Source organism: Aspergillus tubingensis, assembly GCF_013340325.1.
Source record: "Aspergillus tubingensis WU-2223L DNA, scaffold_15, whole genome shotgun sequence".
NCBI lineage: Eukaryota > Fungi > Ascomycota > Eurotiomycetes > Eurotiales > Aspergillaceae > Aspergillus > Aspergillus tubingensis.
In genome coordinates, this window is record NW_023336289.1 from 1,331,631 (window position 1) to 1,347,799 (window position 16,169).

The following is a 16,169-nucleotide window of genomic DNA, read 5'->3' on the forward strand; positions in this document are numbered from 1 at the left end:
GCCACTTGATACATGAGGCATCGGAATTAAATCAAGCCCAAAGTATGCATATATATCTGCTACAAAGTAAAAGGGGTCCCGTATGAACCCTCACTGCACGTATAACACGAACACACTGTCTAAAAAGCAATGAACCGCGACTTTTCTTGACATTTGCCCTAATTACCTTCGCAACACGCCGAAGAAAGGCAGAAGTTTTGTTAGGAAAGCAAGTGGAGAAGCACTATATCATCACGTGAACCCTACCGCTCACATGTCGATATGATAAGCAGGGCGGTGGAAGCCAGAAAATCTCCCGCTATCTCCGCATTTCTCCAAATCCTATGATCACCTCAAATCAGCTGGTATTCGTATCAATCGACCGTCCCGTGTCGATATCCATGCTGCTTCTATGTCTTTAATACTCGGGCGCGTCCCCCGCTTTCTGTCAGTACGGCTGGCTACTGTCGGACATGCTAAACCGACACAAAAAGCGACATCCCTGGTCCGACTGATCTCCCAAAACGCAGCTGCATCATCGAGGAGCACTGAGGCTAAAGATCTTCCATTGGCATATACCTGGCTAACAAGAACGCCGGGCCAAATTGTGAGAATTGCTATCTGCATATGACCGTTTCCATTCACTAAGTGTTTCAAGAGACGCCAGATGACGTCCTTTCGAGCGTATCCCCCATTCCAGAGTCCCTCTCGTTAAACTACGTACCTGTCCTCCTAGTCACTTCTGCATTCGCCCACTGGATTGATGTATCGTCGAACCGCTTTCTGGAACAATTGATCAACTCTTTATATTTATCTACACCAAACCGCGAATCGTCAGGACCTCTCCATGCCATTGTTGCCGTGGTCGATAAGCTACCCGACCTCCGCGCCAGGTTCGAAGGGCTTGTCGACAGCAAGATTTCATCTGACTCCGATGGAGTTTCGCTCTTGCTGGTAAAGGCAGAAAATTTACAGGGAACCATTGCTGTGCCTCGTCGTGTTCGGAGTATGGAAGCTGCAGAGTCCAGTTTGGTCTTTACTTTTCAAAACGACACATCCTCCAAGACTTTGCAGAGGTCGACTCATGAACTCGGACTGCGTCTCGCCAATACAATATTCATCAACGGGAATGACACCACTCTTTTTGGCACGCGCTGGACTTATACGCCTTCTCAGCAATATACCTTAGAGCAATCAGTGAATCTCTCCAACTGCACGGTGACCTCAGCGGTCGCTTCCGTCCAAAACTCATTTAACCTCCCGCTCTATCCTGTTGGCCATCGAAGGAGAGTGATCTCAAGCATGGGAAATATCCTTCGTCAGTTGGCAAAACATCTGGATAGTCAATCAACGGAACCAATGCCAGCTTCATCTGAACTGGAAAAGGAACTGCCACGCTACATTGAGGAACACGGCATAGTTGACCGAAGGGTTTCTGTTTGGGCCCTGATTGAGAACGCCGAAAAGGGCTTTCAATTGGAAAACAACACTAATATGCAGGAGAGCCTCGTAAAAGCAATCCGCGCTGGAGGCAAACTCCATCGGGTCATGAGCGGTGGCGGTGGATGGGGAAAGAAACAAGGCCTTCTATCTTTGGACCCTGAAACTACGTTCATTGAAACAGACAATAATCAGGGGCTCCTAGGCCTGGACAATATCTTCGCAGACCAGGAGACGCAAAATCTCTCAGATATATCTACTCCGCCGCCTGCGTTCTTTGAGATGCCACAACTGGATGAAAGTATGTCAAGCTTGTCTCAAACTGCAGGACCGGGTGACTACATTCAATTCTTTGTTTCTGTAGAATCAGAGCATGCCCCGAAACCTCTTCGTCAAGATGAGGGCATTCGGCTCAATTTTGGCATTGTTGCTGATTCCGAGACCATTCCCAGCTCTTCCGATGGCGGGGAGAAGGATCTGGGTGTTGTATATCAGTTCTTTGGTGCGCTATCGGAGAAAGCAATCACTTATTCGCAGCCTGTGGTCGGTCCAGAGGCCTCCAATTCCCTCAAATCAAGTGCTAAGTTTGATATTCCCGGGTGTCACGTGGAGTTAGTGGTGGAATGATTGAATTGTGTGCAAAACCACATGTATCATGGGAAATTCATTATGCACGGGCACAGTACCCGATCTCCATGTCCATGGTCTCTTTTAATTCTACGGTCTCATCTTCCGAACCTGACTGTGTCTACGGACTTATACTTCTACATATCCTAAATAAATTGCAAACATGACCATCCCCGCCCATACATATAGTCTCGATACTGATCCATCATGGAGTTATGTTCTTCCATTAAGGGGACTCAAGAACACACGCCCGATAGAACAAGACATACACCGTCGATCTACTAGTTTACTTTTACAGTGCGCCAAAGCACTTCATCAAATCAAAGACCTCACCATCGCTGTACGCTGGGCTGCGGTACCCTGTGTCAGCAATGTCCTGGAGGGATTGTTACTCAAATAACTGCAGGCATTGCACTCGCCGATTGTGACTGATTCCTACAGGCTGCCTTGTAGACGGAGGGTTAACGGATTCTATCGTACAAATGTTGATAACGAACGTGGAACTGAGGGTCACAATCAGGATAGGTGGGGCTCATATTTCAATCCATGAACCAGAAAGGAGATTCGATGGATTCTGGAAAGACAAGGTGTAGGGCATAGTAGCGCACTTAGGTGAGGACTGACCAGATGAATGGATGCGCATGGATAGAAGAGAGCCGGATTCAGAAGACATGAGTCCAGCAGGGTCGCCACAGTGATCAGGGTTGTGGGAGAGCTACGTTTGCATGATCTAGATAGTCCCCCGCCATTGGCTTGCACTTCTTGCTTTTGACATACATCTTGGGGAATCCATCAGTCCCTGAAGCCATCGCGTCGGCCCCGGTCATATACATCACGTGATTTGATACCAGACAGTATCACGTGTCACAAAGTGTCCGATGACCTCATTGACGCCTCCCGACTGCAGTTGATCCGCGTCGTCTTATGTCGTCAAAACAATCGCCTAGTAGTAGGTTTCATCTCATACAACTTCTATGACGTGTAAGTATTCGGTACTTGGGTACGGCTGTCATAGCCCATAATATCGGGACTGCTGAAGCAGCATGGGTGTCCATGGGCTCTGGACGGTCGTACATCCTTGTGCACGGCCCATTAAATTGGAAACTCTCAACAAAAAACGCCTGGCTGTCGATGCATCGATATGGATTTACCAGTTTTTGAAGGCGGTACGCGACAAAGAAGGCAATGCTCTCCGGAACTCTCATATCGTGGGCTTCTTTCGCCGCATATGCAAGCTACTCTACTTCGGAATCCAGCCGGTCTTCGTATTTGATGGTGGCGCTCCGGTCCTCAAGCGCCAGACTATAGCAAACCGGAAGAAACGGCGCGAAGGTCGGAGAGAAGATGCCGTGCGGACCGCTGGAAAGCTGCTGGCTGTGCAGCTGCAAAGGTCTGCTGAGGAAGAGGCGGCTATCCGTCGGAGGGGGAGAACGACAAATGAAGAGGAGGTGCCGGACAACCCTGTTTATGTTGGTGATGCTTTCATAACGGAACAGGAAAAGAAGCAGACGCGGTCATTCAAGAAGAAAGACGCCTATCATCTGCCGGATTTACAAACCAGCCTTGAAGAGATGGGGGCCCCCAATGACCCTCGCATCATGTCACAGGAAGAATTGGAGGAATATGCGAGGCAATTTCATCAGGGAGAAGATATCAATTTGTATGATTTCTCGAAAATTGACTTTGATAGCCCATTCTTCGTCAGTCTCCCGGCGACGGACCGGTACAATATCCTCAATGCGGCCAGACTCCGAAGCCGTCTCCGGATGGGGTACTCAAAGGAGCAACTAGACAGCATGTTTCCTAATAGAATGGCATTCTCGAAGTTTCAAATCGAGCGTGTAAAGGAGCGCAATGACTTAACCCAACGACTGATGAATATCAACGGCATGAATGGTGAAGATGCTCTGTACAAATCAGGACAACGTATTGCCGGAGAACGCGGGAAGGAGTATGTCTTGGTGAAGGATGATACCATTGAAGGGGGCTGGGTTCTGGGTGTTGTGGGGAACAAAGAAGGCCAGGAGGACAAACCTATCGATGTTGATCAGTATGGTCAGCAGCTCATATTCGTTGACAAAGAGGATAATTCGGATGACGATGATGGTGGCTTTGAAGATGTGCCTATCGAAGGATTGAACCGACTTCCTAAGCTGCCTTTCCTTCAAAAAGGGGGGTTCGATGAATCAAACAGGAACCAGATGCGTGATAGCTTGGATACAGGAGGCCCCGAGCTGCAGGAAGCCAACGATGACTCCCTTTTCGTGGAAGGTGGTCAGAACGAACTAGCGAATCATAACCACCATACCACAGATACATTGTTCGATGCCACTGGAGATGATGATGACGAAACGCTTCAACGAGCGATCGCGATGTCTCTCCAATCTGGTGTTGGTGCCGATGCCGGTACCAACGATGATGATCTACCTGAAATCCAGCTTAACCAGAACTACGTGTCCCTTCCATCTATCCACGAGGCCCCCGCAGACCTTACGGATCATAGTGATGACGAAGGAATGGACTTTGTCGCCGCCTTAGCACAATCCAAGAGAGTAAAGAAAGCACCGCCCAAAGTGGCAGGTAACCCCTTCGATGGTCCGCTTCCCTTTGAGTCACTTAAACCGTTCAAAGCTGGAAAATCAACCAACCGTGGTAAATCAGCTGAACAAGAATCTGGCGCAACAAAACCCGACAATGAATCAAGTAAGACGAAGGATAACCAGATACTGCCGCCGTGGTTCTCAGGGCCATCGCAAAGTGTCAAGGATGTTGAGTTCGTCAGTGATAAGGTTCACCATCGTCCAGTGGCGAAGCCGCCTAGTGAGCAGAATGTACCAGATCACGTGTTCATCGTTGGCGATGAAGAAACGATGGAGGACCATGATTCAGGGGCTTTAAAAGGCTCAAAACCATTCATTGACTTGGAGCCGACTCCTCAATCGAACGGTGGTGGTCAAAAATCTCAAATCAATTTCGAGGTTGGACCACAAGTAACTCCTGTCGAAGCACAAGCTACTGAAACAAAGGACGCCGAAGCTTTGGAAGTACATACGGGAGATATCATTCCAGTGGATGCGTCCAATCCATCTATGACGGAGAAACACATCTCCATTGATGATGAAACAGATTTGAGGCACGCCGAAACGTCGCCATCGCCTGAGTTCGAGGATGTTGTCATACAGCCAGACAGCATACCCACGGAACCAACTACCCTAGATCAATCAGACCAAGTGGAAGAATATTCTGATGACGACAATTTTTCAGATCCTGAAGACGAGCAATTACTCGAACAGCTTGCGGCTGAAGGGGAAGAGCATGTACGCTTTGCAGCGACACTAAACTCTACTTCTCACACCGAACTTCCATTTGACTACGAGCAAGAGCTAAGACAGTTGCGGTCTCAGCAAAAGAAGGACCGCCGAGATGCAGACGAAGTGTCACAAGTCATGATTACTGAATGCCAGCAGTTGCTGAGGCTATTCGGTCTTCCATACGTCACGGCCCCTATGGAGGCTGAAGCCCAGTGTGCAGAATTGGTGTCACTTGGCCTTGTTGATGGTATCATCACCGATGATAGTGATGTGTTTTTATTTGGAGGCACACGCGTCTACAAAAACATGTTCAACCAAAGCAAGTTTGTTGAATGCTACCTCACAACTGACCTAGAGAAAGAGTACTCTCTATTCCGCACCAAACTCATCAGGCTCGCCCATTTATTAGGGAGTGACTACACAGAAGGAATCCCCGGCATCGGGCCTGTAACTGCTTTAGAGATCCTCACTGAATTCGGGACACTGGAAGAATTCCGTGATTGGTGGACGCAGGTGCAGACAGGACTCAATATGGGCAACGATAGTCATGCAATATTCTACAAGAAGTTCAAAAAACATGCTACAAAAATCTTCCTACCACCGTCCTTCCCCGATCCCCGAGTCGATGCCGCGTACCTGGAACCAGAGGTGGATTCGGACCCGTCTCCCTTTCAGTGGGGAGTGCCCGACTTGCATGGTCTAAGGAACTTCCTTATGTCAACAATTGGCTGGAGTCAAGAACGCACTGATGAGGTGCTGGTGCCCGTAATTCGCGATATGAACCGCAGAGAGCAGGAGGGCACACAATCGAATATTACTAGTTTCTTCAGCGGTCCGCAAGGAGCGGGTGCTTTTGCACCGCGTGTCCGCAGTGGTGGACAGACAAGGATGGAGAAAGCATTTAGTCGACTCCGGCAGCAAGCTATATCTGTGGAACAGGATGATTCAATTGGCCTAGATAGTCACTTGCATGATCCAGCTGCAGATGGGTCATTGGAGAGCCCAGTACCATCAAATCTGGCGACAGGAACGGAGACGCGCCCCAAACGAGGGCGTCGCGGAGCACGAAATGCACCGGATGGGCAAGATGATATGGCGGAGAGGACTGCTACCAACAAAAAGCGTCGGACCCGCGCCAAGTAGATAGTTGATCGCGGTGATGTCAGGGCTATAATGATGCTTGACAAGTGGCTACACGCTGTTGCTACTATTGTTGCTACTACTGAAAAATATATTCATGATAGTACGGCGGGTACCTAGTAATCCAAGGCCTTAGGGATCTTTGTGTAGTATCGGTGTATTCTGTAGTTGCTTCGAGTTGTTCTAGCATTCAATATGCGAGAACTAGTGACTCGTCTACTCCGAGTAGCGAGATATCCACTTGCAAGACCCCTGGATGGTGGGGCAACTTGGCCTGACCGACACGACCTATTCGTTGCCATGGATGACCGGAACTGACAGAGTCGCTAGCTAGGTCAAGCGAAAGACTTTGCCTCATAGAGAAAGGTACGCACTGCAGTAACCGAAGTACCACTATTATTGCCGTGTAGATAGTGGGGATAGTCCCCGTTAGTAGAAGTGGGCCGGCTGGCCTTCCCCTTGGGTAGCTGTCGATTGTCAGCAAGAAAATAAAGCTTGTTACTCCGTACCCAACCCTGAATTTTCTGCTTGTCATGAAAAATGTGAGAAAGAAAAGAAAGAAAGGCACCTTCACCAGCGCAAACTGGAACTATAGGTCAAAATCTACCATATTCGGCTTGTATATTAGTTCAAATGATCGATCTTTTAGGAAGCCAGCAACACACGTTATCTGTCACGGTGTAACGAGCACTGCTCTATGTTACACAAATGGGGCTATTGCACAATCGATCGAACCCATATCCCAGCCACGGTAAGGTGGGTCGGATCTGATAGTCTTGTCTTCCCAAGGTACCCTTCCGTAACCCGTTATAAGGTTTATTCAAACTCGGTTATATCTCATATGCCACTCGTCTTATCACTCGGCTATTGTAGGGTCGGCAGATGGCAGCTTCCCCGTGCGTGAAGCTATCCCCATGACACGATAAGCCCTGCCGGCCAGCTGATCCTCCGGCACAACCTGCCGAATCGCGTCTAGTGGCTTGGCGATCGTCAATGGTGGACGATCTTGGGGATATGATTGGTGGGGAAGGGGGAAAGCAGAGCCGGGCGGCGCCGCATCGAACTACCAAACCAAGTTAGCGTGGGCTGTCACGGGGTCGGTGTAGGACTTGCCTATTTGGGAACAAAGGGAGGGTGGCAGCATGAAAGAGAGGAAACCCAGATAAATATACCCTCTCACAGTCCGTCTCTCACCTTCTTCTTCTTCTTCTTCTTCTTCTTCTTCATCATCATCATCAAGCTTAACTGCCAGTTTCATCAAAGACCTCATCTGGTCGGTGTCCTCGCGACTCACCCGCGCTTTCCCTTCTCGACCTGTCCGTCTATCTCGGCTCCCATCAATAGATGGCGCTCTCTCTTTATCCCCTTCGTCGTCATTCTCACGCATATACTATTGCCCTTTCGCAACCTATTCGCAGAGCCAGTAGGAATTGAATGCACTTATCAAATACCTTTCTTGAATCATACATCATAAACTCAATATCTTCCCCAATTCAAGCCCAATCCAATTACGAGAACAAAGCAAACAAACAAACCCAATATGGCCATCGAGATCCTTCCCCTCACAAAAGAGGACATCCCCTCGGCCGTAGCATGCATACAGAAAGCGTTCGCCGACGACCCGTACTTTCACTGGGTATTCAACAATAAATCCGGGGTAAGTAGCCCTCCGTTCGAGGACCTTCCAATCTCGGTTAGAGATACCAGGTACCTCGAACGATGTACAGACTGAGCTAGAGTTGTACATGTAGAATCCCGCACCCTACTCTGCACTGTCAGTCCCAGCTCTACCATATATATAAAACTAAACAAAATCATGAACAGTTCAACATTCACCGCAACGCTGCCTCTCTTGCTGCACACTTCCTCTACGGCCTCTCCTGCAACGAGCCTATTTTCGTGGCCAAATACACTACCAACACCCCCAGAGACAAGATTCCCACCGATTCCCCCGTCGTCGGAGTCTGCTGGTGGTACAGCCCGCAACCCCCGTCCGAGCCTGTCCCCTGGTCCGTCTGGGCGCAAGACTGGATCCTCTCCTTCCGCCAGCTGTACAATAACATCCGATTCGGTGGCCGAGGTGGCCTTAATGTTCGTCGTTACTGGCTCTGGAAAGCCCGACAACAGGAGACTCACGACCGAGTTTGGACTGATCCCCGCGGCTACTACTTCTGCAATGTGATCGCGGTCGACTCCTCAATGCGAGGAATGGGGCTGGGTCGGAAATTGGTCGAGGTAGTTAGTCAACAAGCTGACCGAGAGGGCATGCCTTGCTACTTGGAAAGTTCCAAGGGGTTTCCGAACCTGATAATCTATGAGAAATTGGGGTTCGAGATGGTCAGTGAGATTGAGTGTGTGGATGGCAAGGATAAATGCAAGGTATGTGAGACTTTTCAGCTTTGGTTGGGTTTCTTATGTCGCCGTGTGGGTGGGCTAATGAGCACAGCTGTATTGTATGATCCGTCAGCCAAAAATAAAGGCGTAGATGGGATCGTAGATGTACCCTTATTATCCAAATAGCATGCAACATCCATGTCTACTACTACCATTTCTACAGTGAAAGGCGTTCATCTCCCAATTATATCGACGCTATTAGACTAGAATATCTAACGTGGGGGGGGGGGAAGGGAGAGAAGGTGGCAGACATGATTTCCATAGTTCAGACTACTAAGGATTTGAAGCGAGTGACAGATACTTTTGTCTGGCTTGAGATGGTGGAAAGTCACCTTCCATCTGCTTGGATGACTGGCTCCGAAGTATATTTACCCTGAGCCAAGTTATTACTTAGGAGTAAGATACATCATAGGAAATCCTTCGATCGAAACGGTTTTGATATGATTTGTTTAAAGTTTATCTTATCTGTAAAGTGTGGCTTCCGAATCAGGTCAGGTCAGCTTCAATTCAGATCGCGCAATTCTGCTCCCTAATAAGGATAAACACCACCCGCAACACGATGTTCGTTTAATCACAATGGGAAATTCTTGGCGGAGGTGTTGTGAAATTTACAAGAAAATGCGGTAGCCGTGGGTCATGACCCCCATGCGGTAATTAGACAAATTTGTAAAACAATTTCAACACAAGTGGCCCTTGTGGCGCAATCGGTAGCGCGTAAGACTTGCAAGTACTCCCGAGGACCCCTTTACAGCACACACGTTACTAACTATCTCTGCAGCTAGATTGAGATCTTAAGGCTGTGGGTTCGACCCCCACCAGGGGCTTTCTTTTTTTTTGTCTTTTTCTCCTTTCCCACCTTTTAACATGGTACAAGTCATATGCACTGTTTGCATTCTTTATTTCTTTTCTACCCCTTTCCATCGCGGGGGTGGCCTCTCTCAGATGCTTGTTCATCTAACCCCAATCACCAACCCGGTAAATGCAAGCCGAGTCTGCCCCGAAGTAGAGCCGGATTATCCAAGAACGCAGTAGCGCGTAGAACTTGTGCATACCTCCGGCTACCTCTCAGTTCCAAAGAATCAACTAAACATTAAAATAACTAAGTAACAAGTAACATAAGTAACCTTATGGCTGTGAATAATACACTAGGGACTTAAGTTGCATTTCTTTATACTATGTACCTTAATGATAATTTATGAATCCCGGTAAATATAATTGTCAATTCGTATGACCACGAAGCTAGCTTGCAGTTCTATTTACGCCGACTAGAAGAATGGATCAATGCATGGAATTACTGGCCGAGACATGATAGTGTTACTGGACAGAGAATATTCTATATTGTTTCCTGTTTGGTGGTGTAATGATCCTATGGCTCGAGACTACTCCCGAGGCTATTATTAGGGCCATCTCTGATCCATCCCTAGGCGACCAGTTCCTCATTCATAAACTTAAAAGAAAGTCTTTTGTTGCTGCGGGGCTATCTTGAATCTCCACTACATCGTATCCATGCCGGAGTGACGATTCCCGTTTTCGGGAAAGATGCTTCTACGTACCAACCTGCCGTTCCTGAACAAAGAATGTGGATACAACCCAAAACGTCCAGCTTTGCTTCCTTAAGGTTTACCCATATAATCCCAAAATAGTGACCTATGATTACCAAGAGACTTCACGAGAAAGCTCAAGAAGTGTGCAGTTTGCGAAATGCGAGATATTTCACCTTTTTCAATGTCTCCTCTTACTTTATAGACTATCTTCAACTGGCACCAGTTCTCAGCATGATTCGGGGGAAATCCAGATTTACGAAATACATTGTCGCTGCATTCGCCAGTTATATTATTCTCACTCTTTTATTCAGTGGTACGGGAGAGAAGTATTGGAAACAGGACTGGGTGAAGATCGCGCGGTCCACGTTGGAGGATCGGGCGCTGGAGCATATTCAAAACGAAACGCTTGGGGTTTGTTCTGCTTTATATTTTATGGTGATGCCCGTTGCGTATTTGCTAATGATTTTTGACAGTTTGAACACATTTACGCCATTGGACTGAAAGAACGAACAGATAAGCGCGATTTTCTCAACCTCGCCGCGTCGATAGCCGGGTTTCGGGTCGAATGGATAGACGGGGTACACCCAGAGGACATGAGCGAGAAGGCTCTGCTCAATGTACGCTGTTTTGTGTCTGAGACCTCTGACCCTAGTTGACAACTCTTTTAGGATAACTTATTAGCACCATCCGAGATAGGATGCTGGCGCGCTCATATGAACGCTTTGAGCAAGTCAGTATGCTCCTTCGTCATGCGAAAACCTTATCCTGTTATAAGCTGACATTATCATGATATAGTATGGTCCAAAACTCCTACTCAACAGCACTTATCCTTGAAGACGACGCAGACTGGGACGTTAGCATTAGGCAACAACTCCGCGAATTTGCCCGAGGCGTACGCGCGTTAACCAGAAATGCCAACACGACCAAGAGCGCTCCATACGGCACCAACTGGGACATCCTCTGGGTGGGCGGATGCGCTTCATCTGCCGCTCCCAACGAGACGCAATTCTATGCCATCCCAAATGACCCGACCGCCCCCAGTGTCGATCACCGTGGTACGTGGGGCGGCCCCCTCGACTCATGGAAGGAGATTTACCCTGAGACGTCGACTCGTTTCATTTATCGGGCCGATATGGGCTGCTGCACCTATGGGTACGCGGTGACCAAGCGAGGCGCAGAGAGGATCCTAGCAGCCTTAGCGGTCGATCGGCTCGTGGCTGCAGTGGATAACTCCATGGCTGATATGTGTGGTGGTAAGGATGGCCGTTCGCAGATCGAGTGTTATGCGCCGTTTCCCAACATCATCGGGACGTACAAGGCGGCCGGTCTTGCGTCGAAGGATTCGGACATCCGTGAAGGCAGCGACGAGTGGCACGAGGCACAGGCCTGGAATCTCATGTACAGCACCCGACTGAATATTCATCGGCTGGTGGCTGGTAGGGATACTGTTTATGCCCAGTATGATGAGGGTTTTCCTTGGTCGCGGCGCGTGTTGGATTGGAAGGAGTTCGAGTACCCGAGGGGTTATCTAGTTTCTTGAGCTTGTTGGTACATATTTGCTAGCGTGACTTATAGTTATTATATCCAAGAATGTATAGTCCCTTGTTTAACCCTTAGCTATGGCTTTCGTGTCTCCAATAGATAAGAAGAGCCCGGCCCAGATCGCTCTTGCTGCGCAGTCCATGGAACCTGACCCGTACAACAGACCGATCTCTCTTCCAACCACAATGACCCAGCCAAGTGAACAGAGAACCCCAAGCTCAATTTCCACGAAATTCACAGTTTAAGCTCCCAAAGCCTGGTCCCTGACGGAAACAGGAGAACCGCCCCCCTCTCCCAAGGTTTACAGGAGCCGTACGAACCCACATTCCAGTGCCCGCAACCATCCCTATCTTACTTCCGTTTCCGGCTTCGATCCAGGTTCCCCGCCCCCCCTGGCGCACATCACGAGTACGAGAAGTAACTATAAAGTGTAACATTGAGGTTCCTTTCTGACCCGCTCTTTTCTCAATCATGTGCCTTTGGATACGGTAGAGCACACTCGCACAAGTCTGGGTCGTGGGACCTCATGATGTTTCAGTGCGTTCTTCTCTCTAGCACCACAACCTCTAGGTCACTCTACACATCATGTACTTGGTAGACCTGTTGGACATGACCTGTAGCGCCACCCAACCAAGGTAGATGTCATTGAGAGAAAGTGGAGTGGAAGGTGGTAGAGTTTCTTTCCTTCCTTGAAATAGAGATCCCTGGTGCATACATAGCTTTTAGGACCCGGGGATGATATGCTGTGTTTATTGCAGAGCCTCACCCTCTAGCAAGCAACACGATACGCTGAACCGATCCAATTATACTATACTGGGTTTTCAACATGGTTGTTGCAGAAACGAACCCGAAGGACGATGAGTGCAAGGGTCTATTGACTTCGATAAGTTGCACTCCTGCAAGCCCACCACCACCACCACCACCACCCCCACCCCCATCATCGGACGATGTGAAGCTGGAGCTGGGATATTATTCATATGAGGACGAAAAGAGGCCTGGGGCGTTGTCTGAAGAGCCGGAAAAGCAGATAGGAAGTGTTGGACTTCTTGTATGGATGACAATTAATATTGTCGCGACTGTTGCTATTGTAAGTTTCTGTCATGCTAGACATGAAGATGATTATTACTAGTTACTGACACACTCAATCAGGTCTTCACTAACAAATCCATCCTCTCCAATGCATCTTTCCGCAACTCACAAGTATCCTTCGCCGCCTACCATTTCACCATCACCGGACTCACACTATGGCTAGCATCGCGGCCATTCTGCGGCTGGTTCGAACCCAAGCACGTATCACCCTATCGAATCCTCCACCTTGTTGCGGCTATGTGCATCCAGGTCATCTTTCAGAACCTGGCTTTGGCTTATTCGTCGGTTATCTTTCACCAGCTGGCGCGGCTGCTCCTTACACCTGCTACGGCGTTGTTAAATTTTGTGCTGTTCCAGTCCAGCATCCCCAGATCAGCGTTCCTTCCCCTGGCCCTACTCTGCACGGGAGTTGGCATTGTCTCGTACTTTGATTCACTACCGTCCGCGAAAGGCAACGATACTACGACACCAGAGGGTATTTTTTTCGCTTTGTCGGGTGTGTGCGCTAGTGCACTGTACACGGTCTTGGTGGGCCGGTATCATAAGAAGCTGGAGATGAGTAGTATGCAGCTTCTACTCAATCAGGCCCCTGTCAGCGCGGCTGTCCTGCTGTGTGTTGTTCCGTGGATGGAGACGTTTCCGGAGGTTGCGACTGTTCCTGGGTCGTTGTGGACTTCGATACTTGCGGTAAGTTGACTTGGTTGTTTCTTTGTTTGACAATGAATAAGCGTAGAGAAGTGGCTGATTTATGCTTTGCAGAGTGGAATATTCGCTTGTCTGGTGAACCTGTCTCAATTCTATATAATTGATGCTGCTGGGCCGGTTACAAGCACGGTGATCGGACAGCTCAAGACGTGCATCATTGTAGGGTTGGGATGGGTGCTGAGTGATCATGAGATTCTGCGGCAGAGTGTCGCGGGTATTCTGATGGCTTTGACGGGAATGAGCTTGTAAGTTACCTTGTCTTTCTGGTTTCTCTAATATAACTGACTTTCTGTAGGTATATGAGAATAATTTTGAGGCATCAAACATGATAAAAAGAAATTATGATCTGAAGGTGTATACACCGCGACGGTTGATATTGGGTGGATTGTACTAGGATGGGAGTGGGATTGGGGTACATATGCTCGTGTTTAAATTTTTGATTCACAAAGAATGTGGCATATGACTACACTGTTTGCAATGTCCTGGTCAAGCTTGGAGTAAAGATTGCTTAGAAGATGATATATAAGTGTATAACTCCAAATACAATACTATCTACAGCGTCTCATATGAACGGTATCGATTGAGCCATTAGCTCGATCGAAGCTGTCGGAAAGAGAACATGGCTCTCGAATTCCCTACCCTTATGCCTGTTGCTCGAAGTAAGTTTTCAAGTTCTTTGAAAATCAAGGAACCATCCGCCCGGTCGATCAGTAGGTGCGAGTGGGTCGTATTCGTGTGATGAACGTTTTCGGCAATGGAGCATCAGTGGATGTGACGCTGAGGTACCTGGTCCAAGTAAGACATACACCTTGACTCCATCGCTGAATACGAAGATTGTTGATCCACCAATGCCCACCCTGCCATTGTACATGCGACCATGTCCATATTACCTGGCCCTGGTCCAAGATTCTATCTAGGGTGAGGCGAGAACAACTTCAGGGTGGTCTCTTCTATGACAACCCCCAAACCACACTATCGCCTGATCATTGCCCCGAAATTCAGAATCTTTGCCAAATCGCCCTGATGATACTTCAATCATCTCCTCGAGGATCCTGCCTCCAATGGCTCACATCCCAATTTAATCGGCGTCGATTTCAGCTCTCGTTCGCCCTTGCTATTGTTCTTCTCCTCTCCTACCTCTTCCATCTTGATGTCCTCCCAACCGACTATGAGGCCCCCTTCAAAGACCACTATGCTCGCACTCTTTCAGCACGAGACCTCCTCGCCCGTCCGCTTTCCCAAGATCTCACCACCATCCCTAAGCTTATCCATCAGACGTGGTTCCCTGCCGGTAGCAACATGAGCGACGATGCCCAAACCTGGGTACGGACAATGCGCTCGCAGAATGCAGATTGGGAGTATGTACTATGGGATGACGAGACGAACCGGATGCTCGTGGAACAGTACTTCCCTTGGTTCCTGACAGATTACAACCGTCTCCCCAAGGAGATCCACCGAGCAGATGTGGTGCGCAACCTCTACATGTACCTATTCGGAGGGTAAGTCACCACCAAGACTATTAACCTCGCATTAGCTAACAGCAGTAATCTCTAGAATGTACGCCGACGTCGACACAGAAGCTCTCCGGCCCGTGGAGCCTCTCTTCACCAGCCATTCCACCACCCTCGCCAAGCACAGTCAAATCCTCTCCACAGGGCCACGCAAGAACGACCATGAATGCACACAGCGCGGCTTTGTCGGCCACATGGCACACAAAGAAGGACTTGATGGCCCTGCCGCCGTCCCTAATGGCTGGATGGCATCACCCCCGGGCCACCCTTTCTGGCTCCTGCCTGTGATCCACGTGATTGAGAATCCCAACGGGAACGGCGATGGATCTGTTGAGTCACTTACGGGGCCTGGGGCACTTGGTACTATGCTACACAAGTATTACGAGGATTTTAAGGATGGTTCGGTGCGGACGCATGTGTGTCGAACGGTGCGGCGGTGGTCACCTGCGTGGGACCTTTACTGTGGACCAGAGGGCAGTGAAGATGAGGTTGGGGCAAAGGCTGATAAGATGGTGGTGTTGCCGCGACAGCAGATCTATCCGTATAGCTGGGCGGATGATAAGCACCCTGCGTGCCTGGCGGCGTGGGGCAATCCAGACTTCAATCCGGATGAGTGTAAGAGGTGGATTGATGTGGATGAGTGGCCGAGTTATTTCATTACATATTGTACGCATTCGTGGTGAGGAAGCATGGAAGTAAGTATGATTTGAGGTGCTGGTTTCTGGGCAATAGACCGATTGGTATTGTGGATTGGTGTTTTAGGTTGATAGTTTTCTTGTTTAACAATAGTTCAAGCTTTTATGGTTATGCTGATCGGAATGTATGGATCTGCGTGAAGAGAACTGCCATTGTATGGCTGGCACAAGCCATGTGTTGTCACTCTTACT

General features: G+C 48.8%; 7 protein-coding genes and 1 non-coding gene across 8 annotated transcripts; 7 read left to right on the top strand and 1 right to left on the bottom strand.

Annotated features, from left to right (window-relative positions):
• Positions 1 to 391: 391 nt before the first annotated feature.
• On the top strand, positions 392 to 2,046 carry AtWU_11270 (uncharacterized protein; the record flags this gene model as incomplete). Its single annotated transcript, XM_035506370.1, has 2 exons — positions 392 to 586; positions 640 to 2,046. 2 exons carry the CDS (start codon positions 392 to 394, stop codon positions 2,044 to 2,046), a joined length of 1,602 nt encoding a protein of 533 aa, XP_035362263.1.
• A 1,043-nt stretch (positions 2,047 to 3,089) lies between these two features.
• Positions 3,090 to 6,500, top strand: AtWU_11271 (ssDNA endodeoxyribonuclease RAD2; the record flags this gene model as incomplete). Its single annotated transcript, XM_035506371.1, has 1 exon — positions 3,090 to 6,500. The coding sequence occupies one exon, from the start codon at positions 3,090 to 3,092 to the stop codon at positions 6,498 to 6,500; it is 3,411 nt and encodes a 1,136-aa protein (XP_035362264.1).
• Positions 6,501 to 7,353: 853 nt separating this feature from the next.
• Positions 7,354 to 7,884, bottom strand: AtWU_11272 (uncharacterized protein; the record flags this gene model as incomplete). The annotated part of the gene is made up of 2 exons (XM_035506372.1): positions 7,354 to 7,560; positions 7,678 to 7,884. The coding sequence occupies 2 exons, from the start codon at positions 7,882 to 7,884 to the stop codon at positions 7,354 to 7,356; spliced, it is 414 nt and encodes a 137-aa protein (XP_035362265.1).
• A 153-nt stretch (positions 7,885 to 8,037) lies between these two features.
• Positions 8,038 to 8,982, top strand: AtWU_11273 (GNAT family N-acetyltransferase; the record flags this gene model as incomplete). The annotated part of the gene is made up of 3 exons (XM_035506373.1): positions 8,038 to 8,154; positions 8,322 to 8,876; positions 8,944 to 8,982. 3 exons carry the CDS (start codon positions 8,038 to 8,040, stop codon positions 8,980 to 8,982), a joined length of 711 nt encoding a protein of 236 aa, XP_035362266.1.
• A 598-nt stretch (positions 8,983 to 9,580) lies between these two features.
• On the top strand, positions 9,581 to 9,715 carry AtWU_t264. Its single transcript has 2 exons — positions 9,581 to 9,617; positions 9,680 to 9,715. It is a non-coding gene; the product is annotated as a tRNA-Ala (tRNA).
• A 951-nt stretch (positions 9,716 to 10,666) lies between these two features.
• Positions 10,667 to 11,975, top strand: AtWU_11274 (putative LPS glycosyltransferase; the record flags this gene model as incomplete). The annotated part of the gene is made up of 4 exons (XM_035506374.1): positions 10,667 to 10,846; positions 10,909 to 11,052; positions 11,104 to 11,165; positions 11,231 to 11,975. The coding sequence occupies 4 exons, from the start codon at positions 10,667 to 10,669 to the stop codon at positions 11,973 to 11,975; spliced, it is 1,131 nt and encodes a 376-aa protein (XP_035362267.1).
• An 828-nt stretch (positions 11,976 to 12,803) lies between these two features.
• Positions 12,804 to 14,100, top strand: AtWU_11275 (putative solute transporter; the record flags this gene model as incomplete). Its single annotated transcript, XM_035506375.1, has 4 exons — positions 12,804 to 13,064; positions 13,127 to 13,753; positions 13,826 to 14,016; positions 14,067 to 14,100. 4 exons carry the CDS (start codon positions 12,804 to 12,806, stop codon positions 14,098 to 14,100), a joined length of 1,113 nt encoding a protein of 370 aa, XP_035362268.1.
• A 694-nt stretch (positions 14,101 to 14,794) lies between these two features.
• On the top strand, positions 14,795 to 15,965 carry AtWU_11276 (glycosyltransferase family 32 protein; the record flags this gene model as incomplete). Its single annotated transcript, XM_035506376.1, has 2 exons — positions 14,795 to 15,270; positions 15,326 to 15,965. 2 exons carry the CDS (start codon positions 14,795 to 14,797, stop codon positions 15,963 to 15,965), a joined length of 1,116 nt encoding a protein of 371 aa, XP_035362269.1.
• Positions 15,966 to 16,169: the final 204 nt, after the last annotated feature.